The sequence below is a fragment of the Cyprinodon tularosa genome, unplaced genomic scaffold (assembly GCF_016077235.1).
Source record: "Cyprinodon tularosa strain WSP-4 unplaced genomic scaffold, ASM1607723v1 ctg642, whole genome shotgun sequence".
Taxonomy (NCBI): domain Eukaryota; kingdom Metazoa; phylum Chordata; class Actinopteri; order Cyprinodontiformes; family Cyprinodontidae; genus Cyprinodon; species Cyprinodon tularosa.
Window position 1 is genome coordinate 907,501 of NW_024039388.1, and position 24,437 is coordinate 931,937.

The following is a 24,437-nucleotide window of genomic DNA, read 5'->3' on the forward strand; positions in this document are numbered from 1 at the left end:
GAAGCGTTCCCATTCTCGTCTATACCCCCCCACCCTCAATAAAGGCGTCTTCCACAGCTACAAGTGAGACTTCGTAAGGAGTGACAATTGATGGTGAAGAGTTATTACTTAGGGACCTTTTTTTGTTCCGTGTTGGTCACGTGACTCTGCCTCTTCCCACGGTGTCTGTGCCATTTGTTATTTGTCGCTGCTGTCATTACCTAAGAGCGGATCGCTGTCACAACAAATCCAATGATGCTTTGCCAAGAGAACTCTCGCAAAGCAATCTGGGATATATCTGCTTGTATAGTGAACATGGATGATATCTATTTTCATGGTGCATTGTGGGAAATTTAGAGTATACTACTTTTTCATCCACTAGACCTTCTGACACTCTTAAAATGGTGTAACCGCTATATTGGGCACTATATAGTGATTAAGGTAGACAGTCGGATAGAGCCTGTGAAAAAAATTATAGCCACTGGAAAGTTCAAAGGTCAAAACCATTGATGATGGATTAGAAAAACACATAAAAAACAGATATCCATCAAACGTTTATCAAAGAAAAAACAAAACAAAAAAACATTGTAGTAATCTCCGTAATCTAAAACAAAAAAATATATATGAAAAACTGATAACTATGACCTTGTAAAAGATTTATGTTGTATTTTGGAGTAAACCTAACTTGTGGTTATGCTTTGCTGATTCAGCAATTGGCTGAAAGCTCTTCGTTAAGCTCTCTGTGAGGTAGATATAGCAGGTAAATTAAATGACACCTGATGAAACATTAAGCAAGGATTCAGCCTGAGAAATAAAGAAGTGATGCAACAGCTGGGATTTATTCTAACGAGGAACCACTGTGAAAAGCAGCAGCAAATGCAGCTATTACAACAGCTGTACTCTGGAAATCCACTTGTTCACTTTGACTTTGTTGGGTTTCACTACATATCGTAGCAGAAAACATTTAAAATATTTGCAGATGTCATTTGTGCACTGGCTCCTATTAAGTGATGTGTTTTCCTCTGTTTCCTGCAGAGGCTTGAACTCCTAACTCTTTCCGCTCTCTCAGCCTTTTGGCATTTTATGGCCTTCTTGGTTTCATTTGGTAATAAAAGGTCAGAGCACAGAGTAAAAGCAAACATGGACGTATGTCACTGCTGTTTACACGATGCAACAAACCCACATTCCTTTTTCAGACTTTACTGAAGCTATTCAATACAACAATAATACATAATATATATAAGCTGAAATAAGTTTTATTTAAATATATTTATTTATTTTTTAACTCAATGAAAAAGAGTCAATTTGAAGATCCAACCAAGCAAACACAAGAGTTCCCATCTTATTTCTATCCAGTAAATCTAGAATTAAGCACATCAATAAAATTAAGGGTATAGTGGAGAATTTTCACAAACTTTTAAAAAGAACTCCTTTCTCTACTTAAAAAAACAAAAAAAAAACAGGAACATGTACAACCCTGAACCAGCTCCTGAGAGGGAACACCTATTAAACGTGTGAGCGTGCACGAGGAGAAATGGGCTCGTGCACGCTCTGTTTAAAAGTTGCTGTTTGCATCGCTCATACAAGCTTTGTTTCAAGAGAAGATTACAATTTTTCCACTATGTCAGCCTCACCACCGGTAAGTGAATATGGGGACGCGCAAGTAGGACGACCCTATGAAAACATATCACCAGAATGATTGAGGGTTAGTAGGACAGCTTATTTTGATGATCCACTCAGAAAAAGAACATCCTCCACTATACCTTTAAAGTAAAAGCAGTAGGATTGTCATCAAAACATAACAAATGCTCATATGTTATACAGCTTCATTAATCACACATATAGTTGTTTCTGGCATTTATTTCTGTTACTTTTAATAATTATGGCTTAAACCTCCAGGGAGCTCAAAACTCAGCTTTTCAGCCCTATAAATATGGCATAATCTGAATAAAGTTAGGAGATTTTTAGAAAGAAATGAAGCACATATTTTACTCAATAGTGTGGAAGACTGCTGAGTGACAAGATGGGCAGCAGACAGTTAAAGATAGAGAGAGCCACATAGAGTCATTGTTAAGGAAGCTGGTCGTAAACAGCTTGGTGCAGCAAAGCATACTGATGGAAAGTTTGGAATAAAGCTGATTCTAAACTGGAGAGCTCCTTCAGTGACAGACTGCTGCTCCCTAAATGCACCAGGGAGCGTTATCACAGATCCTTCCTCCCAGCAGCTGGAAGACTTTATAACCATCACTGTTCCCAACAACCTCAATAAGTTGTTACATTCATGCTGATTTTGCAGTTTCTATGTTAGTCAGTTAAATAACATGCTGCTGTCATTTTGCACATCTCTGATGCTGCTGCTACTTTAAAATGTCTGTAAAAATGTCCACATTGTGAGACCATATTTTTCTATCATATTTTTGCTGCTGTAACACCAGAATTTCCCCATTGTGGGACAATTAAGGGAATTTCTATTCTATTCTATTCTACTTGTACTTAAGTACAGCCTTTGTTCACTTAAGCACATGTGATTAAACTGAATGCAGATTTCAACGCTGTACATTTTCACTGTGGATTTCCCCTGCTGTTGAAAGTTGATACTTAAATAATATATGTTGTATTAGTTTTCTCATCTCCACTCTCACTCCCCGTGTTTTGCTCTATGACATTATAAAATTAGGGACAGTAATAAATGGTCCATTCAAACGTCCATTATCAGCATGCACACCCCCTCACCAGATGGAGTTCTTGATCCTGAGCTGCAGAGCGCTGGCCTCAGCCCCCTGCAGCCCGGGCAGCAGGCCGGGGAGACTCCCCACCCCAGGGTCTGGCTGCTGCGGATCCTCATCAGCCATCGGGGTGCGTCTCTGAGCGGGACTGGGCTGGACGCGACTGAACGAAGACAGGTGTAGCGGGGCTAGTGGACATGGACCGGGACACGCTCCAACGGGACAGCAGCGCGCCCTGTTGTTGTTGTTGTTGTTGTTTCCACCCAGGGCTCCTCCTTCCACATCTCTAGAGTCCCGGACAGGCACCGGCTTCTGGGTCAGCTCAGGCTGCAGGACTCCCTGCGATGGGCGGCTATAAATAAAAAGCGGGGGCAAACAGTAGAAAATAAACTAATCACTCTCTCCTGTGAGCCCCGCTCTGCCCCACACGCTGTGAGATTTGTCCGCATGTGCGCGGAGTAGTAGACACCGGATGTACGCATGCGCAGTGGAGAGCCCTGCATAAAAAAAAAACAACTGTCAGCTTCAATCTCATTAAATATATCCTCTAACATTAAGTTGTGATTATTGAGACGTTTACGCCAACTTACGTTTAAACTATTATCGTTTTTGTTCTTTCATTTCTGACTGAAAAATTGAAGCACAAAAGACCAGGTTTAATGGTTTTGACTGGCTTCACTTTACAATTTATGCTCAGAACAAAATGTACCATGATTATTAAAACAGCTACGTTTTAAATGCATACTCAAGAAAACACATTTAAAACATATATTTTTGCTGGTTTACAGTCTTAGCTTCAACCCTTCCATAATCATCACTCTAAAAAGAGGCACATTTCTTAAGTTGGTAACAGATGATTGAATCAGGTTTTTACAACTTCATTCATTTACAGTGGTTTAACTTGACATCTTATAAACAAAACAGATTAAGTAATTGAATATGATTTAATATCTTGTTCCTAGCTGAAGCAATTAACTTAAGTTGAGCTGTATTAGAGCAGGGGTTTCCCCAGTGGGGGTCAGGGCCCCTCTGGGGTCATTTTCCACATCTCTGATGTTGCTGCTATGTTCAAATATCCATTACTGTAAAAATGTCCACAGCTGTATATTGGTCATTTATTCTCCAGCTGCACAGTATTTATATTTTTAAAACACTTTACAGTACAGTATTTTATTTGTTTTTATTATTTTTTTAACTCTTCACTATTATGTTATTTGTATACATTTTCTAAGGATCACATTGTGTTTTCATTTTTTCTATAATCTTTTTGCTGCTGTAAACACCACAATTTCTCCACTGTGGGACAATAAAGGGATTTTCTATTCTATTCTATTCTATTCTATTCTATTCTATTCTATTCTAATATTAGTACACATTGAATGACAAATATGAAATGAAATGTGTTAGGTTTTAAGTGTTATATTGTACTTATTTCTATTCTAATATTAGTACACATTGAATGACAAATATGAAATGAAATGTGTTAGGTTTTAAGTGTTATATTGTACTTATTTAAAAAAAAATCTTATAAATATTAGTAGGTTATCATTTAATCAGAAATTGTGTTATATTTAAGTCTGAAGCGACGAATACTTTTTATGTTTGAATATAATTCGCATTAATCTCAGGTTTTTTAATAAACGCTAAATTCCAGCAAATTGTCTTGCAGGGGCTTCCGTACATTTGAACAGTTGTTGTTGCTCGGCAACCCCAACTGCGTCTTACTAACAACAATGGCGGAGAAAAATAGTAAGAAAAAAGTTATCCCCGTCCTTTCGCAAGTAAGTAATGTAATTAGTAGTTTTACACTTCCTTTAAGTTATTTTTATGTTATCATCTCCTTGATTTGTGTTGGACTTCTAAGTGGATAGAAAAAACGGTTTACATAGAGCTTTAAATGATGCCTTTGTAATTAGTCAGTTTTGCTGTTTTTGTGTTCCAGAGAAAGACATGTCCATCCTCTGCCAGCAAAGCTGAGAGCTCCAAGAAGCTAGGAGTTAAACAAAAAGCAAAATGTGCATCGAATTCAACAACAAAACACACAGATGATCTTTTTGCCAAGGGAGAGCACTACAAGTAAGAGTATCTGAGATTAAGATTTCATTGAAAAAACACAACTCAAACCTTTACACTACTAATAACCATCACACCATCGCAGAGTCTTAAAAAAGTTAATAGGATGTTTTTTTTCCTGCGGTTCATCCGATTCAAGGATCAACATGTGGTGCAGTCTGCAATCCTTTTCTACATAACAGAGCTACAATGAGTGGTATTTTCAGCTACTGTTCACTCTCATTGCTCTTGTGATTAACAAGACATTTTTGTCCACACAGCTGCCCTTCGCTGGACATTTACTCTTCTCTTTCTTCCAAATTTTTAGTGACAAATTTTATTTAACAATAGGTTTCACAATGAAAGGTTGTTTCTTAAATAATATAAATATGATGCCTGGTGGCCATGTGTTAGGTGTGGCTTATAAACTGACTAGTAAGATGGTACTAAAAATTCTTAATTCTTCAATCAGGCTGTTGAATGCTGAGATAGAGGCCAAAACAGCAAAAACGGTGAAAGAAGCAGAGCAACTGATGGTGAGTTCTTTGTTTATCTGCTGACACCAATATTTATGGAAATCAAATCTGCTGAAATTCAAAAGCTAAAAGGGTTCACTGATGCAGAGAATATTGAAAACCTAAGTGAGTTTTGAAGGTTAAACTTTCTGTAAAGCTCAGATTAATATTTAGTTTTTTTTTTATGGAATTTTAGAAAGAGAAAAATGAAGCTCTATCATCTCCCCTCTCCAATGGGCTCTTCTTGGATATGGAATATGAAGATGAATTTAGGTAAGACCTGTACAAGGAAAGAAGAGTTCACATATAAATAATTAATGTCCCGCTACATCCGAATACCTCGAAACCTTCAGATCTTGACAATGAAAATATTAGAAATAACTAAACTGCTAATGTGTGTTTGTTTGTCCAACCATTTTGACGGCTTAAATGTCTATTAACTACACCAGGGTTTTGCTTATTCCAGAACACTGAAGGATCCTCCTCAGAAAGATGATACAGCAGCTTTAGAAGATGAAGCTGGTTTCTTCTTAGCAAAGACTATTCAGAGCATGGAAGAGAAAATGAAGGACTCTATTCCAGAAGATATTGTGGATAACGCAGAAAATGACGTGGAATCAGGTGACCTTCTGCAATGTTCATGTGTATCCACTTCATCTCTTCTTACAAAACTTTTTATTAAAAATAAAACATTTGTAATTTCCATGTTTGGCCGGTTCCACCATCTTTAGAATTTTAAACAGGGATAAGACATTTTTTGTCTGTTGTGCTATGCCATAAAAAGAAACAACTGTTTATTATATATTTGTGAGTAATGATCAGCGTCTGACATTTTAATAATCTGTTAGATTCATAATCAGAAGTTAAAATCACCAACTCTGAAGTAGGATAAATCAAGGCAAAATGCAGAGATGAACACTTTAATAGTTTGCTTACCTGAAGTCTGAAAATAACACCTAGCAAATCCCAGTAACTTTTCATTTTACAGTGGGGGCATGGGTAATTTAGGGTTAGCATTAACTTTTTTCCAGATTGAATCTGAATCAAACACAGTATTAAGGATTACCACTACTGGTTCAGTGTCTTCATGCTGGGAATTCTGGAAATGCATCCAGTGTACGTCCAGTTAAAATAGTCGGATGAAACAGAAAAAGCTCCCCTGTGCTTTATGTTCTACCTTATTTGTTAATATCTTAAAATATTTCTTGCTCAAAAGAAAAAATTATAATAAACAGTGAGGACATGTTTGACCCTTAGGAATCCAGTATTTGTAATTTACAGATTGCTTTAGTCAGACCGTAATGATTGTGTTTCCCTTTCCAGCTGTTTCTGATGCTCAGACACGAGTGCTGAAGGCAAAACTTCGAATTATGCAGGAAGAACATGACCTGCTTTATTGTGATTATCTTACAAAGGTAAACAGAGCTATTAATATGAATCCCAGAATGCACCAATTTTAAAGGAGTCGCTTCAATCCAGCTCTTGGACTATATACTTTATCCACAGACAGTATGCAGCAATTGTTCCTTGTCTTTTAGGATGCAGAAAATTCTAAGCTGACGGCAAAAATAAAAGAGTTGGAGGAGGAAAGAGCCGGACTGCAGAGGACCGTCAGCATCCAGCAAACACAGACAGAGAAACAGAAAGCTTTGGCCGAAGAGTTGGCTAAAAAATGTGATGATCTCCAGCTGCAAGTGGCTGCTTTAAGCAAGGTTTGTGTCAGTGACTACATGAATACTACTTGTTAGAATTTTGATAGGATTACTATGTAAAAAAAAATAAAATACTGTCAGAAACGGCAGCATCATTCATCCTTCCTGCTAGCTGGTCTGGCCCCATGACTATCATGTCTGCTCTGCTCTGTGTAGGAAGTAGAAACTCTGAATAGGTCCCAAGAGCAAGCAGCAGCTGTCCACGGGACGGAGGAGGTCCGCCTTAACAGAGCTCTGGAGGAGGTGGAGAGGTTAAAGTCCGAGCTGAGTAAGGCCAAGCAAATCAACAAGGTAAGAACATGTTTAATTACTCAGATACTTAGATAAATACCAGAAATCTTTGTTATAATTGAAGTCATGTCACTACTTTTACTCAACATGCTTCATGTTATTCTTACACATTTTTCTAAGGTCCATATTGGTGTGACCATTTTTTTCTATAATCTTTTTGTTGCTGTAAACACCAGAATTTCCCCACTGAGGGACAATAAATAGATTTTCTAGTCTGTGTTTGACAAAAAAGTAATAGCGGCAACATTTGGATTTAAAACATAAACTAGACTGGATCAACACAGGAAGATTTAGAGTCCAAATATTTTGTTAGCTACATTTTAAGTCACTAACAAATTACGTTATGAATTAAAAAACTTAAAACTGTATGCAACCTGATGCATAGGCTGATAAAAAGAGAGGCTATGCTCCGGTATAATGTCTTGATTTTCTGTGTGTTGAATTAGGACAAGATAAGTGAAGAACAAAGTAAAGAAAATCTGCTTGCTGAAAACCAAATTCTTAAGAAGCAGAGAGCTGAACTTGTTGTTGGGTTCCAGAAACAACTGAAGTTGATTGACATCCTTAAAAGACAAAAGGTGAGTATCTTTATTTTACACCTGTACTGGGTTCATGTCTTTCTTAAAAAAAAAAAAGAAAAAAAAACTTAACAAGACTTTGTGTGAGCAGATGCACTTAGAAGCTGCGCAGATGCTGTCCTTCACAGGAGAGGAGTTCATGAAAGCTTTGGACTGGGGGAAGCCATGAATGTGGTTCATCAGTTTGTTTGTTTTAACAGTAATTGTTCATAGTGTACAACTTTTTCGTTTTCTTTAAATATTTCTGTTTTCACAGTGTAACACATCAGTTTACAAGAGCTCAGTTCCTTTATAATTTAACTGGATTCCCTCCCACTGAATGTTTTTTGAACTGAGCATAAGCATAAACAGAAAAATAACTTCAATATATAAAAACATTTCAAAAATAAAGGTGTTTCTTCTCTAAACCTGTCACACATTCACTGCAGCAACGCTGACATCTAGTGGTCAATGAAAGGAAAAACGTTTTCTGAAATCTTGCTCGATGTTCCAGGTCTTCACTATAGAGAGAACCTTCTGAAAAGATGCTGATATTATTCATGAAAACATTAACAGGTGTAAATGACATAACATTAAATCTCCAGGAGCTTTAATGTAAGAACCTTCTTCGTCCATGACCACCTCTGTGCTTTCCTCTACTTTCCCACTAATTCCTTCTTGAATTTCTGATCTCTTCATGATGATAAAAAGCAACATCTTAATATAGGGGATCACTTAAAATGAAACTAAAACAGATGGCATGTAAAACATTACTGACCAATTAGTAGGAATAGGTGTGCTGTAGGATCACAATTATTTACAGAGGGATTGATTCAGTGACTTTAGAGCCTCATCTGGTTTCTATTGTCCTATGTCAGATTTTCCACGTTTAATTTCCTTAATGCCCTATTTTTAGGAACCCATCTGCTTTATCTGTAAACATATAATTTATCCTTAAGTCCTGTTTGTTCTTATTGTTTAAAAGTATTTTTAAGGTCTGCTGCATCAGAGAGCAATACTTCAATAAATACTCCAAAAGACTTCAGATCTGTCCAGCCTTCATTTTCTTCCGGTAAATGGTAAAAGGTTAAAGAGGTGAAACCTTTTCTCTCAGACACGTGACTCCTCCCGTTCTCTCTGGATCCCATGGTTCCCTGCCAGTAAGGTCTCCTCTTGGGTCACCCCCATTAAATCACCACAAAAAGGCTCTCTGGAAGCAGCCTAATTAGATCATACCCAGCTCCTTTTAAAGCAGAGGAGCAGAGACTCTACCTCATGACTACCCCTTGAGGTTTGGTACATTAAAACCTAAAACAGGATCAGGAGGGGTTAGAAACAGTTGTTCTCACCAATATACCCCTTGAACAAGCTAAATGTTAAGTTTTTGCTTTGGTCATAAAAAAAATTACCTGGCCTTTAGACATAACACAGTATCCTGAAACATCCCTAAAATAGCTCAAGGGACCTGGTAGTAAGTTCTCCAGATCTACATTACTGATTACCCAGAACTTCCCAAGCATCTCAATCTACAAGAAGAAAAAGTCTTTAATCAATCATCACTTCCTCCGACACTTTCCGAGAGACATGTTACCATCTCTTGGAGGGAGCTGGTGGATTGGTTCCCTTCCAAAGGTGTATTTAGGCAAACACAGCAATACTTAAGAGCACTTTGTACCCAACAGATCCCCTTGAATGTTGTTTTATAAGGTCAGAGATAGTTTGAGATGTTAAATACAGGAGCTTCAGTTCTTAAAGGAGATTTTGAAACAGTGTTTTCTTGAAACAGCAGAATCCAGTCTTTTCTGAGCTCTTTCTGAACCCTAAAACCTGATAGGTCAACTGGTCTCTCTAAATGACCCTTAGGACAGGGAGTATGGGCACATGATGGTTTGTCCTGTGTGGTGGACAGGAGAGTTGTCCAGGTAGGCACCCGTGACCCAGTGAGGATAAGCAGGTGTAGATGATATTCCTGTTAAGACACTAGGGGATCATCATAAGATCACATTAAAAACTAGGTGAGTTTATAAATTAATTTTAAGGAGCTAACGGGGGGCTTTTTTTTTCCTGTCATCAGAATCCAAAACTCCAGTATAGTTCAAAGATGAGGAAAAAAAAAATCAAAAGTAACCAAACAAAAAGGGACCGTACTCCAAAACCCCCTCAGAACTGGTCTAAAGTGGATTCGGAAATCCAATTTTACTGGATTGTTTATTAACTGCAAGTGGAATCTGCCTGTTGATTTGAAGCAAAGAAAAAAAGAAAAATTCAATACCTAACAAGTCTTCTATGCAAGATTTATTTACAGAACAAAAACAGTTCTCTGCTGCTATAACCCATGATGCAGATCCCTGTATAATGTAATGTATATAGGGATCAATATGGCGATATCATCAAAACATTTATACATAATGTAAATGTATTTACAGGCTTTTTTTACTGATAAAATTAAAACAATGAAAGTGGCTTTTTGAAATATTCCCATATTCTTAAAGGAACATAGCTGTGACAGAAAACTGACATGGTTACAGTTCTGGCCGACATTGATTTGGTTACCTTAACTATTAAAATGTGTTTATTTCTCAATGTGCTCTTCCGAGACACATTTTTCATACAGCTCTCCTTAGGGATAACATCCAACATTGTTTTCTTTTAGTAACTCAAAATCCTGTTGAATGAAAGGCCATTAATTTGCTAAATGCTGGGGAATTTCCTGTAAATTTAACATTTTATGCAAAAGTTTGCTTGAGAAGAAAAAAAAATAAAATCCCACACATCACATAATGACAGCAAATTACAAATTAAGACAAAACATATTCCTGGTAATTTAAACAATCTAAATAAGAAAATGGATGTCTCTACTAAAGTTTCATAAACTGCTGAAACAATCCCTAAAACAGCTGAGTTATATTTCCTCGTGCATGGTAACAGGACCATTAAAACTCAAAAGCTTGACTGATTTTCGTTTCCCAAAGTAAAACATCTTTTGTCATTAAGATAAAAGCTTGTAAAGCAATTAAAAAATATATATATATAAACTTTCCAACATGAAAAAAGGACAGTACTATTCTTTAATGTTTCCTAAAGGATGTTAAATTAATTGCTGCAAAGACTACACACCAGTATTTAAGAAACAAAAAATGAACCTAAAATATTCAAGTCTAGCGGCAAACCGACGGTATCCCGGGATCAGCAGGGATGCAATACAATCTGTTGGGCTTTTTATAAAGGTACAGGTGCTGATGAAACCTTTGAATAACATTTGAAATTGACCTGGTTGGAGAAAAGCAGTCATGAATAGTCAAAGCGTGACAAATGTTTCATATCCTCAATGTGTTTTGAAAACAATGTAAAGGATTTGTTTCACCTGTCCCTTCTGCTGCGTTAAGGTTCATAACTTAAGGCGTCTTTTCTCCTGTCAATGGATCCAACAGACTGTCTGAAGCCGACGGCTGATCGATGTCATTCAGCCGCTCAGGCTGACCCTCAGCTTCCTCAGAGGGAACTAAGAGCAAATCTGCTGAACATGATGATGATGCGGCCTCCAAAGACGAGCATTTTGATTCAGTTCCCTCATCTGCACAGGGTTTTATCGACTCATTTTCCTGATCACCTGCTGGTAAAATGAGCTCCGATCCAGGACGGCTAACATCAGTGAGATTGTCACTTCCAGCGGTGTTATCTAGGGATTCTTTGGAGTCAATTTCTGTCGGTTCTACAGGCGCTGTTGTTGGCAAGGGGGGTGCTGTCTGGTTGTCATCCCCTGACAGCTGAAGATTCCTGCATCAAACGAAGCACGTATAAGTATATTTAAATGTCACCTATATGAGGTTTTATACAGCACAGAATTTACTTTTTTTAGTTTAAAGTTGCTCTCTACATAAAACTCAGAGGTTACAGCTATACATAAACAGATAACAGGAAAAAGTGAATGAATGAACTCAACAATGAACTCATTCAGCTACAGATGTCCAACATAGGGAGACATCTTTCTCCAGTGATGCCTGAATCTGCCTCAGTAGTGTCATCCACAGCAGTTACTTAGACAATGCCAAAAGACTTTTACCCCTTTCTGTATTTCTAGTGTTTTTGCATTTTTGTTGTCCTTTTGTGTTTCAAATTATCAAAGCATAAAAGCTGGTAAAGATAACCTTGTTAACCCTGTAATGCCAAATGTATCATATTTGATACATACGGTTTCTGAAATGTTTTGCGTCTGATACCTTTTGCATAATTTAATGGTAAAAACTTTGCTCAAAATCCTATTGTACACAATCAGATATATCTGATAACAGAGGGCAGAAGACCACACAAAAAATAATCTTGACTTATCGCATAGTAATAAATTATTATTATCAAAAATGTATTTCTGTTTTTTCTTTTTACATATTTTGTTAAAAGGCAAAATAAGACTTCAAACCAAAAAAATGTAATTTTCTGTTTTGTTTTATTCTTGGATTGGGCTTTAAAGTGTTAAATACAAACAGGTGTTTTCAGTGAAAAAAAGGTGAAAGGGGGAAAAAAAATGTTTAAAAACCAACATGAACCTGCTTTAAAAAAACAAAAAAACTGCATCCTAAAGCTAACCACCAGCGCAATCAAGTGATTGGTTGGTTCTTTCTGGGTGCCACAGATTAAATTAATACAAATATATTTGCTACCACAGAAAAAAACTATGATCCGTTATCTTATCCAGACAGCTGTATTAAAGCTGCGCTTGTGTATATACAAGGAAACTTCATATCCCCAACAAATCCAGACTGGAACATAAAATTGTCCTCCTCACACATGAAGCCCTTCATAATCAAAATCCAGCATCTATCAGATTATTTATATTCCTAACAGAAAACTTCCCTCCCAAGCTGCGAGGTCTCTGGTGATTCTTAGTGTTCCTGAAAGAGGAATGGGAGGCAGATCTTTTATTTTCAGGCTTCTATCCTGGAAAACCAACTCCTTTTTTATTCCGAGGGGCAGACACCCCAACCACCTTTAAGACCAGACTTAAAACTTTCCTTTCTGATAAACCTCATATCCCGAGCCACTCTAATGGGACGCTGGTACAGAACAGGAGAAAATAATACAACATCCTGCTACTCACCAACAATGACCCATCTGCAGTTACCACCAACTTAACAGTCCGTTCACTGCTTTTTTTCCTCATTTATGACTAGAGTCAAACTGGATTTTATGTAACTGACTTTAAAATAAATGTAAATAATTGATTTCAACATTTGTTTATAAATTAGACCTGCTTATCTTACAGAAGGCCTTAAATAATATTGGTTGTGACATTGAGACAAACAGATTTCCCCATTGTTGTTCTTAGATACATATAAGCCCTGATTTCATTCACTCCAAGTATCAGAATGTGTGTTGGGGTCTCTAATCAGTATGAAGGCCAATACATTTAGATTAGGAAATCCCAGGAATAGCCTTCTAAACACTGCCTGGTCAGCTAACAGGTAAAACCATGGAGGAATAATAGTAGTTCTTCATTGTGTTATTCTTTAAAGAAATGAGATGTAATGTCAGCAGTCAGGAGTTTCTACTCACACTGTGCCTTGGTCTTTGTCTTCAGCTCTGATATCTGTTATGTTCAACCAAAAAAGAAAAATACTTCTTTCTTTACTCAAAATTAAAAAAATAAGCCTGCAAAGTGCCACAGAATTTAAAGATACAAACCTTTTTCCTGGATGACTTTACATAAGTGATTTGGCTGATCTGTTAAATGTTTGGACATTAGGTCTCCACCAGAGGCATCAACATGTAGATCACAGTTCAGACAGATGAGGGTTAATCTGAACAAGCAAATCAAAAAAAATAATACAACACTTTGTCTCATTTCATTTCAGATCTTTAGACTTCAACAAAATTCGAAACAGTTTGCTTACTTCAATCTGGCTAAATCCTTTTTGCGATCCATTTTCAAAACCCTCCTTTTGAAGGTGCTATGAAATCTAATAGAAGGGAGGAAAGGCAACATCAGATGCTTTGATATACAATGCAAGAATCCCTATTAACATAAAATGAATTATTACTTACTTAATCATGTGGTTCCCGTAAGATATTTTACAACCTGTCCGATAATTGCATGCCCCGCAGTGTGAAAGTATTGGAAAATGGGAGAGGAAGTCGTCCACATTGGAGTTACACTCGATGCATGTGAAGCTGCCCCCACTGGTACTGAAAACACAACACAAAAAAATTATAACATATAGAGAAGGGCAGACATATTTTAACATTTCTTTGTAAATTCTGTTCAGCTGCAAATGCCAATAATTAATTTGATCAAAGGTTACTTCAAACTAAATTTCTCAGCCTTTTACACCATATATTTAGCAAGGCAAACTTAATTTGATTCATCTGTAAACTGCAAAGCTAATGCTAATTTAGGATGTTCACAAAAGCATGATTAAGGTGCTTCATGTTCTGGAAATGAGGATTCACAGCAAACTCTTTGATGGATGTATATTTTTGTGAGGTAAATTTTCTGTATTTAGAATAAAGAAACCTGAGATTCTTGAGCGCCAAGTTGTGCTTGGGATGACGCTCTGTCTTTTTGTTCGGGGCAGTCTTGACCTTTCCTGTGCGAGCGTCTTTTGTTTTAGACCTGCTGAGGTTAACTGGAGCCTTGACTTTAAAGTTGGGGAAGCACATTGGTTCTGGAGTGACGACCACAGCGGATTTATGGGAATTGAGTGGCGTTACGGGTCCTTTTCCAGTCAGGGAGGCCCGGATTGTTACCTGCAGCAACAAGAGATACTTTAATGTGATATAAAGCATTTGTACAGAAATAAAAATCTCCAGCTGATCATTTAACGACTAGCTCAGACCTTGGTACCCGGAGGAAGGCCCTCCAAGGCTTTCGGCTTCCTAAATGTCTTGTGGACGTGAGTCCTGTGCTCCACTTTTTCCTTGTAGGTGAGGAAGTTCAGTCTACATTTTCCACATCTATGGATCCCTTTTTTCTGAAATATAATAACTTTGATTGATAAAACTACCTCAAATTTATTTTCAGATATAAAAACAGGTAGAATGCCACCATTGCACTTTTAACAGTCTCTAAAGTTAGAGTTCAAACACAACCTTCAGGTTAGACATGAAATTAAGAAAATGATCTTTCATCCACACCCTTATTCCTACCAAACAGACATTTTTCCTCCTAATTGTGGCAAAAATATGTTTCTATCATATCATATTGTTATATTTTTTACAATATCAATTCAAATTCCTCTTCATATTATGGGTGTTGGCATCGTACCTGATGCTTCATGTAGTGTTGCATGTATATGTGACTCGTTCGGAGAACTTTGAGGCAAAACGGACAGAGCAGGTCTTTCGTGTTCTCGTGGACACTTCGGAAATGTGCCTCCAAGTCAGAGAAGAAGGAAGACCTAAAATCGCACACCTGTGGAGTCGTTTGAACCCAGTGTTAGCGTCTGGTTGTCTTTTTCCCCCAGCATTAAGTAAGCAATAGCTGAACAAAAATGACAAGCAGTAGACCTGGCAGACATAAGGCATTTCACCAGGTTTGTGGTGGGCTTTCATGTGTTCCAGGAGCACCTGCTCCGATTCAAATGCCAGCTCACATATCTTGCAGTTGGCTGAAGGAAAAAAGTAAAAAATACAAAAAAAGGAATCAGAAATTAAATGTATAACTCGTCTACAAAAGGTATGATAATAATCTGTGGGCTGAGCTGCATGGATCGTGTTACTTGAAGATTCAATGGGGCTGTGAGCACTCTCTATGTGGCACTGCAGCTGGAAGGGGGTCATGTACTGTCTGTAGCAGTGGTGGCAGGTTGTGTGGCTCTCCCAGCTCTCACTGTTCTGCTTTTCCAGCTCCAGGTGATGCTTCATGTGGTTCATGAACCTGCGGAGAGACCGATGCACAGAGTTAGTCTGGAGAAGCCATACTTCTTTCAACAATTAATAATGAATTGGTTCTTCAATTAACTGGAGAATAATTAGTTGATTAAAAGAGGCTTTTTATTAAATGTTTTTGGTATTTTAGTTTTTTGATGCAAAATAAGATGAGAAGAAATCAGTTATTTATGACTTGTTTACATTAGTCCACGTCCTTAGGGATTTTTAAGATAAATGAAGAATTCTCCCCACCACTCACTTTCTAAGTACGTATAATGGGTGTTATAATATCAGCAATTATATGGGGATCTTTTTTGTTCTTCCTAATGATGTAGAGCTCCATGGCTGCTTACAGCTAGCTGCCACCGCTGCCCTGACAAGACACAGCCCATTTTTCCTCCTGCACATTTCTGCAGCCTCAGCTCCCCCAACAGAGATTTTCCTGCAGATGAACTATGACCCCCGACTGTGAGAGCCCCATACCAGTACAAATGAGCTTCCCCATTAAAAGCAGCTTACAGAAGCCTTTTTTGCCACGTTCCGAAGCAAAGTTATTCAATCAAAGGGGCAGTTTTTGCGCTGCGGAAACTAGAAGTCGTTTTTCATTTTTAAGCCCAGGAGGGAAAACGCTGTGATGCAGTCATCTATCTGAGAGGGAAGTTAGGGCAGACCAAAAAAATGTACACTGCTCAGGTATTTGCACAAGACGGATATCTTTCCAAGGAAATCTTTATTAAAGTCCTCAGCTGCTGTTTGAGAACTTGTGTATCACTCTGTGATGGAGGTTTGACATCCAACTCTTTGGTTGAGATTGGTATTCTCAAAAAGAAAAAGGAAAACATGTAACAAGAAGAAACACTAAAACTTAATTACAGCATAAATCAATTGCTTATTTCTCAAAAGAAAAAAAAAGAAAAACACCTTTAAAATTCAAGATTTTTCTACCTAAGGCTCTTTTCTCTCACTTCAAGTGCACTCTCTGGTTCACCCAAAATTAGGTCATTTCTCAATATAATGAGTTGGTTTTTGAAAAAATAAATAAATAAATAAAAACTATTTTTTTCTGAGCTTGCAATCAGCTGTACTTCTTTGCTTATATAATCCACCATTGTTGTGATGAAGGATTGTTGATACTCTGAAGTTGCATAAGTTCTTTCTCAGTCCAAAACGTGTGGTTTCAAGCTATGGGCTCGTTGCCATAGTAACCACATCAACTACTTGTTGGATGATGTTATTATTGCAAACCTAAACTAATGAAATTATGAAAACTAGAACTACCAGTAAAAAAAACAATTTGTTAACTGAAAAATAAATAAAAACTAGCACACAGAAAAACTACGGTAACTGAAAAAGTAATAAGTTTATAAAAAATAATGACATTAGTAAATTAATTAAAACAAACTGATTTTAAAGAGAGAATATGCTTAGTTTTTCATTTGTGTCCTAATCAAATGTGTTATATGAGGTCTAGTTTCTGTTGCTGTTTTCGCTTTTCTTCGCTGTACTGCATTATGCAAGCAGATGGCGGGTACAACAGTCAGGTCATTTGTGTTGCTGGAGTAGCCTGTAAATATCTTGGATTTTATTTCTATTATTATTATTATTTTTTTCTTTATCTTTTTTAGTCTTGCCCACAGTATTTAAGTCATATTACACAAAACACTTATATACTAATACTAATAAAAACTCAACTGAAACTGAGCGTTTAACCTAAACTAAGAAAATTTTTTTTAAACTAAATAAGAATAAAATGTCAAAACTAAACCTGGATACCCCATGGTGGTCCCTTCTTTGCAAACATCCACAGCTAAGAACAGTGAGGCAATAAAAATACAGAGGGACCAAAGTTGCAGAGAAAACCTTCCACTTAGAAGATTTTTCTTATCAGCTATTTGCTCTTAAATTGTTTGAACAAAGGGAAGCAAGATGTCTTGAGAAAGCAGACAGATAAACAAAAGCACATCTCTGACCTCTTTCCCACTGACTGCATTCTGTATCTGCTACGTATCCTTCAAAGACAGGCTGGATCAGCATTTATGACAGAGGTGGACTCTCTGTTATGCTACAGCTCCACACTGGTCGGGTACTAGTGTCCTATACTAAAAAGCCTTGATGGCTCAGAAATGTCAGGCCTCATTTATTATATTTCCTCCTTCCTTTAATTTCCTATTGTAGAGTAACAATAAAAAAAGACTCAAGTCCAAATGAAAGAGATATGGTACATTATTACGGGCACATAACTAAGGGTACACTACTAAGTAGAGATTAACTTCTTTTATACCTCTTTAGTCTTAAGTAAACTATTACAAGTGTTTATTTTCTGCTGGAAGTATTTTACTAAAAGCTATAATAGTAAAGTCTGCCAACCGGGTGTAGGGAGGACAACTGGAGACATTGTTTCAGGGTAGAGAGGAGGCCCAAAACCAGAACACACTAACAACGTATAGACATTATTATTATTTTCATTAAAAAAACATGAGAATATCTGTGTGAAGGAGTGGGTCAAAATATTTAGCTGCCCACACCTGCTGCAAAGAAAATAAACATACCTAATATTGTTCTTGAGAACTTTTAAACAACTTTGACATTTAAAAGTTGTGTTGGTCTTCTGTGCCTCCTTCTTCCCTGCATCTCCTTCGAAGCGGCCGTAGTAAAAATCTGCGACAAGCATGATGAGTTTGCCTGAGTTGCTCGCGTTCGGGGCTGACGGAGCTGCACTTCCACCATTCGCACGACAACGCTGGGAAAAAAAAATCTTTAAGTCCACGGCTCAGCTTTGCCCTTCTGTGGAGCAATAAATGACTTGGGAACAAACGAAACTAAATGCCAAGATTTACTAACCACGCTATGAAACATTACAGCCTCTTCTGAAGGGAAATCTTCGTGACATTTGGGGCAGGTTCTCTTTAAGACGCCGTTTTCCACTTGGATGGTTACTTTCACACAGAAACAAGACAGAGGTCACAAATAATAGGTCATGAAAAGACAACAATAAACAACATAGTGATGTTATTATAAAAATTAGAAGGTCAAAAACATATATTTTGAGATGAAACCTACCTCCATCACGCTTGACCTTTTTTACCGCCATGTCAACATCTGATACAATCAAACCCCGTTTGACGGAGCTCTCATCTGAATAAAGTAAAACAGAAAGCATTTTCACTTTAAATCCCACCGGGTTGATGTCAAAATAAGGCTCAAAAATTACACCATACCGCTGATGTCCTTTCCAGAAACGCTTTGGATGGATGGTGTGTTGGACATTTTGGGCTGCAGCTGATTAGACTGAATCGAATACACAGCAGGGCTCTGGACGTTAGCCAGAGTCACCACATTGTTCCTGATTTGCTGAACCTGAGGCCGGTGGACCGCACCTGGCAATACTGTAGCTGGAGAGACCTGCTGAAAAAGCTGCTGACGAGGGGCTGAGAAAAAAAAATGAAAGAGGTGAAATATTTTGTTGTAATCTGTTGAGTTCAAGTCTTCTAACAAGTACAGATATGTGAGACCTACCTGGTACAATTGTAAATGATGTTCCAGGGGGATACTGGCTTCCAAGAGTGGCAATAAGGCCACTGCTGTTTGTTAATTGCAGAGAAGTGCCAATAAAGCCCTAAAATAGAAGGGAAAATCAATGTGAGATGTATTTGTGTAATCATATTGTTTATTACCCCTAAAAACGAATAATCTAGGTAAAATTACCTGATTATTAACTATAACTGGTTGTGGAGTTCCTGTTGTGAGGGAGGGAGATACGGTTTTCACTGTAGTTGCAGGAGCATTAGGTTGCAGCACTATAGGTGAGGGGCCTGCAGCTGCTAGTTTCTTTTGTTGAGGCCCTGCACTGTTCCTCCGAGAAGGTGCAGGGCTGGGTTTACTGTCCTTTTGTTTACCAGCTGCAAGCAGAAAATAGACGTAAGGAGATGCAACACCTACTTTCACCAAAAACACAAATTAAAATGCTGCATTGGTAGATCTGAAAAAACTGGAAGTTCATTGACTTTAAGCAATTTAATTAAAGTGAATACTAAATGTTACATGGATTATGATTAAATAAACATTTAGTTTCTAAAAAGAACTAATGATATAAAAGACCAATAAAATACACTTTTAGTTATGCCCTGATAAAACCTACATAATTCCAAAACACAGTCTATTTTTGTGACAGTGCAATGTCGTTAGTTGCTTTTAGGGGCACTGAACTCTGAAGGTCTAGTGCAACTAGTGGCTAAAAGTTACTCAGCGCTGTTTTATGTTTAATTGTTTATACAGAATTTAACAATTGATCAAAAACAACAATCCTTTTCCTACCACGCCCCTGCAATTACATAGCACCCCTCCACTTTGAGAACCACTGTACCAATACAGCATGGGCTTCCCTCATACCCCAGCAGGGCTACAGGTGGATTGCCTTCACTCCAGGCTGTACAGATACAGTAAATCATGTAAAAGGAGCCGAGCTTTCAGTAAGACAATAGTTATTTAGGGTAAATACTCTTTCATGTTTACTGGTCAAATTTTAATGTCAAAACTTTCAGTGAAACTGAAGTTTGACCTTTTATTAGCCATCAAAATATCACCTGAAACTTTAGTAATCTGTATCAGCCTCTGTTCCTCAAATGGGCAAACTCAAAGAAAGTGACTTTCGTAAGATACTATATTTATGATACTATATGTAAGATACTATACTGTACTGTATGTAAGATACTATATGTATGAGGTATATATGTATATGTAGAACGTACAGAGAACTCCAACGAAGATTGGTTCGTCATCATCATCATCGTCCTCAATTAAATGAATCTGAGGAACTTGTTTCTGCCACGGCTCTAGCTCCTCCTCCACACACTCCATAAACAGTTCAGACATGGTGGACCTATGGACGAAAAAAATAAAAAATAATGATAATCTTGAACACACATTTTTAACCCTTTCATTCTTCTGTCTTTAGGAACCATAGGTCTAACCTGGCAGTAGCCAGATTGATATGTGTAGAAATGAGTTGAGTTCTATGTCATCTATTTTAGCTAAAATCAAGTCAACTGTGGTATCGACAGGTGGGTCCTCCAGTGTAGCCATGTTTGTGATCCCAGGCAATACCCATCTGACTATTGTCATTCATACATGTCCCTCCCCAATAAAACACTGCTGCCATATCTTCGGTCCGACTCACTGGTTGTCACGAGACAGATGTATTACTGGGAGTATTTCAAGATGGATTTGTTGTGAGACTAAAAACTTAGACCTTGCAACAATTCAGCTTGCAGCGCAAGGCTACCATAGGTCCACTGAAATAAAAACCGATCTAGCAAAAAAAAAAAAAAAGAGACATTTAATCTTAATGTTTTGGAGTTAAATCTATTGCATTTATTTTAAGTAGCTGGACTTCTGTCTGATATAGGTAAAAAAGTACCAACACAGCATTGCATTCCCATATCTCAGTTCTTATTTCAGAGAATAATAGAATATAGCAGAAAGGTACAAAGTTCAATTCCATATTCTGACTTCAGCAGGCAGTCTACCTTACTTTCTACAGTAATGCCTTAATTTAAGGAGTCCGTCTAACTTGCTTTAACATGAAAGTAGGCGGATTTACCAGGCCTAGATTTGCTGCAGGTTCCTTCTAGTTAAAATGTTTTTATTTACAGTATTGCTAAAAGTTTGCCTAATAAAATAAGTTGTTTTTAAATGACGTAATAATGGCTTCGCATTATGCCTGCTTACTCAAGATCAGGAATAAGACTGGTAGATCATTTTACACCAATTTCCATCATTATCTTTATTTAATGCATAGTGATTTAATTAGATTTGCACAGGGGTTCAGTTGGTAGCACTGATCCCATGCAGCAGCTCTGGGGTTGATTTCAGACTGGGGTCTCAGCATTGAGTTTTAATGCTCTCCATCAGGATGTGTGGATTCACCCTGGGTACTCCAGCTTCCTCTCATATTTCAAAGACATATAGCGGCAATATTTTTGCACTGTTGGATGTTAGGTGAGGGCTGCTTAGAGGAACAGCGGGTAGCACTGCTGCCTTGCAGCAAGAAGGTTCCAGGTTCGATTCCTAGTCAGAGGTCTTTCTGCATGGTTTGCTTGTTCTCCCTGTGCATGCGTGGGTTTTTTTCTGGGTACTCAAGCTTCCTCCCACAGTCCAAAAACATGACTGTTAGGTTAATTGACTTCTCTAAAATTCTCCTTAGGTGTTAGTGTGTGCGTGAATGGTTGTTGGTCTCTGTGTTGCCCTGCGATAGACTGGCGACCTGTCCAGGGTGTACCCCGCCTCTCGCCCGTAGACAGCTGGAGATAGGCACCAGCACCCCTGGCGACCCCAGCTGGGATAAATCATGATGGAAAATGAATGGATGTTAACTGATGGTTCTTAATTGCCCTTAGGCGTATATAGATATGTGTCTCTGACTGGAAAAAAATAAAATTAGGGTGTACTCAGTAACCACAGGAGATAGGCACCAGCCCCCAGTGACACTACATGTAGACAATGGATAACTGGATGTAATTAAAAGTGTTGAACTTAATTGTATTTAGCTGATTTGATATGCTTTGACTGACTGTTGTGGCTGCAACCTTCTATATGATAGAGATTGAACCTAACTATACTAAGTGTTTTAGGATGGTCGTTGCTATGACGCTACGTAATTAACTGAATCAAAGATGGCGATAATATTGATCTCTTTAACTCGACTCAGACAAAAACCAGCTTCTACAAAGTCCCATTTTAAAAGCAATTAATCGAACACCAACCAAAAAAAGACTAGACAAATGTCATACAAAGACAAACACGTAAATGTAAGCAACCGCTGTTTAGCACTGCAATGTGACAACTAACGTGTGCTACTTAGCTTAGCATCATTTTGTAGTTGAGAAGTAAAACACCCTCCGGACTGCTACTTTAAGCTTTACTTATTAGTGCATCTCAGAGCTTCATTAGGTGTTAAACTGAAGACTTTATCCACTGTAGTTTGGTTCCTTTGGAAGTGAATTGCTATTATCCATAGAAGCCATTTCAACACAGAAGCTAATGCTAATGTTGAGGTTTTGCAGAGCTTGTGCTCTTCGCATTGATCCAGAAGCTTTCATCGTTAGTGCAAAGATATATTAATTAAACTATTTTACATTTTAAAAGTCATCTTCAGCCCAGCTTGTAATTACGTCCTAGTAGTTAATGATCATCTATAACTGATCCATAACATTAGCCAGTGGGTGTTAGCATGCGAGATCTGACACAAAGACCTGCTGAAGAGGACTGGTTAGTCAGCTCACCCTTTTTACTCCCAGACTCAGGGTTCAAGAGCCCAAACTTTCTGCATAAAGTATGCAGGTAAGTCCGTGTCCTGACAGCGATGGGCTTTGCCTTATTTAGCGCTATACATCACCCAGTAGATGGGGGTGGAGGTGGTGTGCGGTTAGCTAGTCACAGGCAGCGGAAATACTCGGAGAGAATTGACCAATCACATTCCAGGGAACAGACTGCTTCCCGGTCCCTCTGGCGGCTTTTTAATTTGCTCCATACTCTATGCAGTGGCCCCCCACCCCAACATGTCAGCCTTTATGTTCCTGCAGTGGTGCACAACCATTAAACATATAATCAAGTGGGAATGCTTAAGCATTCCCACTTATTGTTTTTCTGTTTTTCTTTATTATCAAGTGGGAATGCTTATGCATTCCCACTTATTGTTTTTCTGTTTCTCTTTATTATTATTATCAAGTGGGAATGCTTATGCATTCCCACTTATTGTTTTTCTGTTTCTCTTTATCAAGTGGGAATGCTTATGCATTCCCACTTATTGTTTTTCTGTTTTTCTTTATCAAGTGGGAATGCTTATGCATTCCCACTTATTGTTTTTCTGTTTTTCTTTATCAAGTGGGAATGCTTATGCATTCCCACTTATTGTTTTTCTGTTTATATTTATTATTATTATTATTCCGTAGGTTTTTCTTCGTTTAACTAGTTCAACAGTTTTCAGCTGATTTAAACAAATTTGGTATCAAAACGTTCAGCTTGTTCAGGAGAGTTATGCTATGACTTTTGGTAAAGATATTGTTCACAGTTTTCGCGATATTCAGCTTTTTCTGCGATTTTTGGCCCCATTGAAATGCATGTAAAACTTCAAAAATTCCACTAAATCTTCAGCTACTTTGCCCTTTAACTACTTCAGCATGCTTTCAGCTAGAAACACCATTCAGCTTTTAAAATGTTTCCGTATCTTTCTGCTATTACTGTTTAACTCGGCTTTCAGCTAACTTTTACAGTTTTGCTTCAGTGAAGCTTCAAACTTTTAAACAATTTTTACAGATTTTCAAATTTATAATGGAAGTCTATGGACGGAATGTTCAGCTGCTAGAGTGTGCCACTCTAGCGTTTTCAAACATTTCACTCATGCCGAACAGCTTCAACTCACTCGCTAATTTTTTACTCTATCTAGATAAATTTTACATCAAAACGTAGGGATTTTTGTCAGGATTCAGGAAATGTAACCCTCATTTGTGTGGCATTTACGGTTTTCCGACAGTTTGACCCAGACCACGAAGAAGTCCACACTTCCCCAATAGAAAGCCAATGAGAGCTCTCTGAAAATCCGAACTGAAAATTCAAAAAAACAGACTTTTTCGTATCGCTCCCATTCGGGAACCGTTCGACGTAGCAACATGAGCCTTGGTGAAGTTGTTCCTCAGACCTTCCTAGCACTCACATTGAAGGAAGTGTGTCGATATCTTTTATCGT

At 37.8% G+C, this 24,437-nt stretch overlaps 3 protein-coding genes across 3 annotated transcripts in view; 1 reads left to right on the forward strand and 2 right to left on the reverse strand.

Annotated features, from left to right (window-relative positions):
• The window catches only part of LOC119798952 (DNA-binding protein RFX7-like), a 22,237-nt gene extending 19,071 nt beyond the window's left edge, over window positions 1-3,166 (reverse strand). Inside the window, 2 exon segments of the mRNA XM_038308626.1 lie at window positions 2,713-2,859; window positions 2,861-3,166. Of these exon segments, the coding sequence (XP_038164554.1) occupies window positions 2,713-2,859; window positions 2,861-2,904 (191 nt within the window). The 5' untranslated portion in view covers window positions 2,905-3,166.
• The window catches only part of tex9 (testis expressed 9), a 33,646-nt gene extending 23,697 nt beyond the window's left edge, over window positions 1-9,949 (forward strand). Inside the window, exons 2-11 of the mRNA XM_038308627.1 lie at window positions 4,375-4,486; window positions 4,648-4,781; window positions 5,230-5,293; window positions 5,469-5,545; window positions 5,739-5,893; window positions 6,596-6,687; window positions 6,811-6,984; window positions 7,141-7,275; window positions 7,722-7,853; window positions 7,945-9,949. Coding sequence (XP_038164555.1) covers window positions 4,375-4,486; window positions 4,648-4,781; window positions 5,230-5,293; window positions 5,469-5,545; window positions 5,739-5,893; window positions 6,596-6,687; window positions 6,811-6,984; window positions 7,141-7,275; window positions 7,722-7,853; window positions 7,945-8,022 — 1,153 coding nt within the window. The 3' untranslated portion in view covers window positions 8,023-9,949. The remainder of the gene's footprint in view (window positions 1-4,374; window positions 4,487-4,647; window positions 4,782-5,229; window positions 5,294-5,468; window positions 5,546-5,738; window positions 5,894-6,595; window positions 6,688-6,810; window positions 6,985-7,140; window positions 7,276-7,721; window positions 7,854-7,944) is intronic.
• Window positions 9,950-10,109: 160 nt separating this feature from the next.
• Window positions 10,110-23,147, reverse strand: znf280d (zinc finger protein 280D). Its single transcript, XM_038308642.1, has 18 exons — window positions 22,976-23,147; window positions 20,444-20,574; window positions 19,401-19,594; window positions 19,212-19,311; window positions 18,914-19,123; window positions 18,756-18,830; window positions 18,537-18,631; window positions 18,245-18,435; window positions 15,545-15,702; window positions 15,333-15,433; window positions 15,091-15,237; window positions 14,663-14,797; window positions 14,341-14,573; window positions 13,872-14,012; window positions 13,721-13,786; window positions 13,512-13,627; window positions 13,383-13,416; window positions 10,110-11,609 (listed from the first exon to the last, which is right to left on the reverse strand). The coding sequence occupies exons 2-18, from the start codon at window positions 20,565-20,567 to the stop codon at window positions 11,228-11,230; spliced, it is 2,502 nt and encodes an 833-aa protein (XP_038164570.1). The 5' UTR covers window positions 20,568-20,574; window positions 22,976-23,147; the 3' UTR covers window positions 10,110-11,227.
• Between the last annotated feature and the right edge of the window lie 1,290 nt (window positions 23,148-24,437).

Excerpts from the sequence above, each read along its gene's own strand:
- znf280d (XM_038308642.1), bottom strand. The coding sequence starts at position 20,567 with ATGTCTGAACTGTTTATGGAGTGTGTGGAGGAGGAGCTAGAGCCGTGG. Across the intron at positions 14,798-15,090 it reads AACACTACATGAAGCATCAG|AAAAAAGGGATCCATAGATG; the intron begins GTACGATGCCAA and ends ATTATATTTCAG. Across the intron at positions 11,610-13,382 it reads GACAAAGACCAAGGCACAGT|GAATCTTCAGCTGTCAGGGG; the intron begins GTGAGTAGAAAC and ends CGTTTGATGCAG.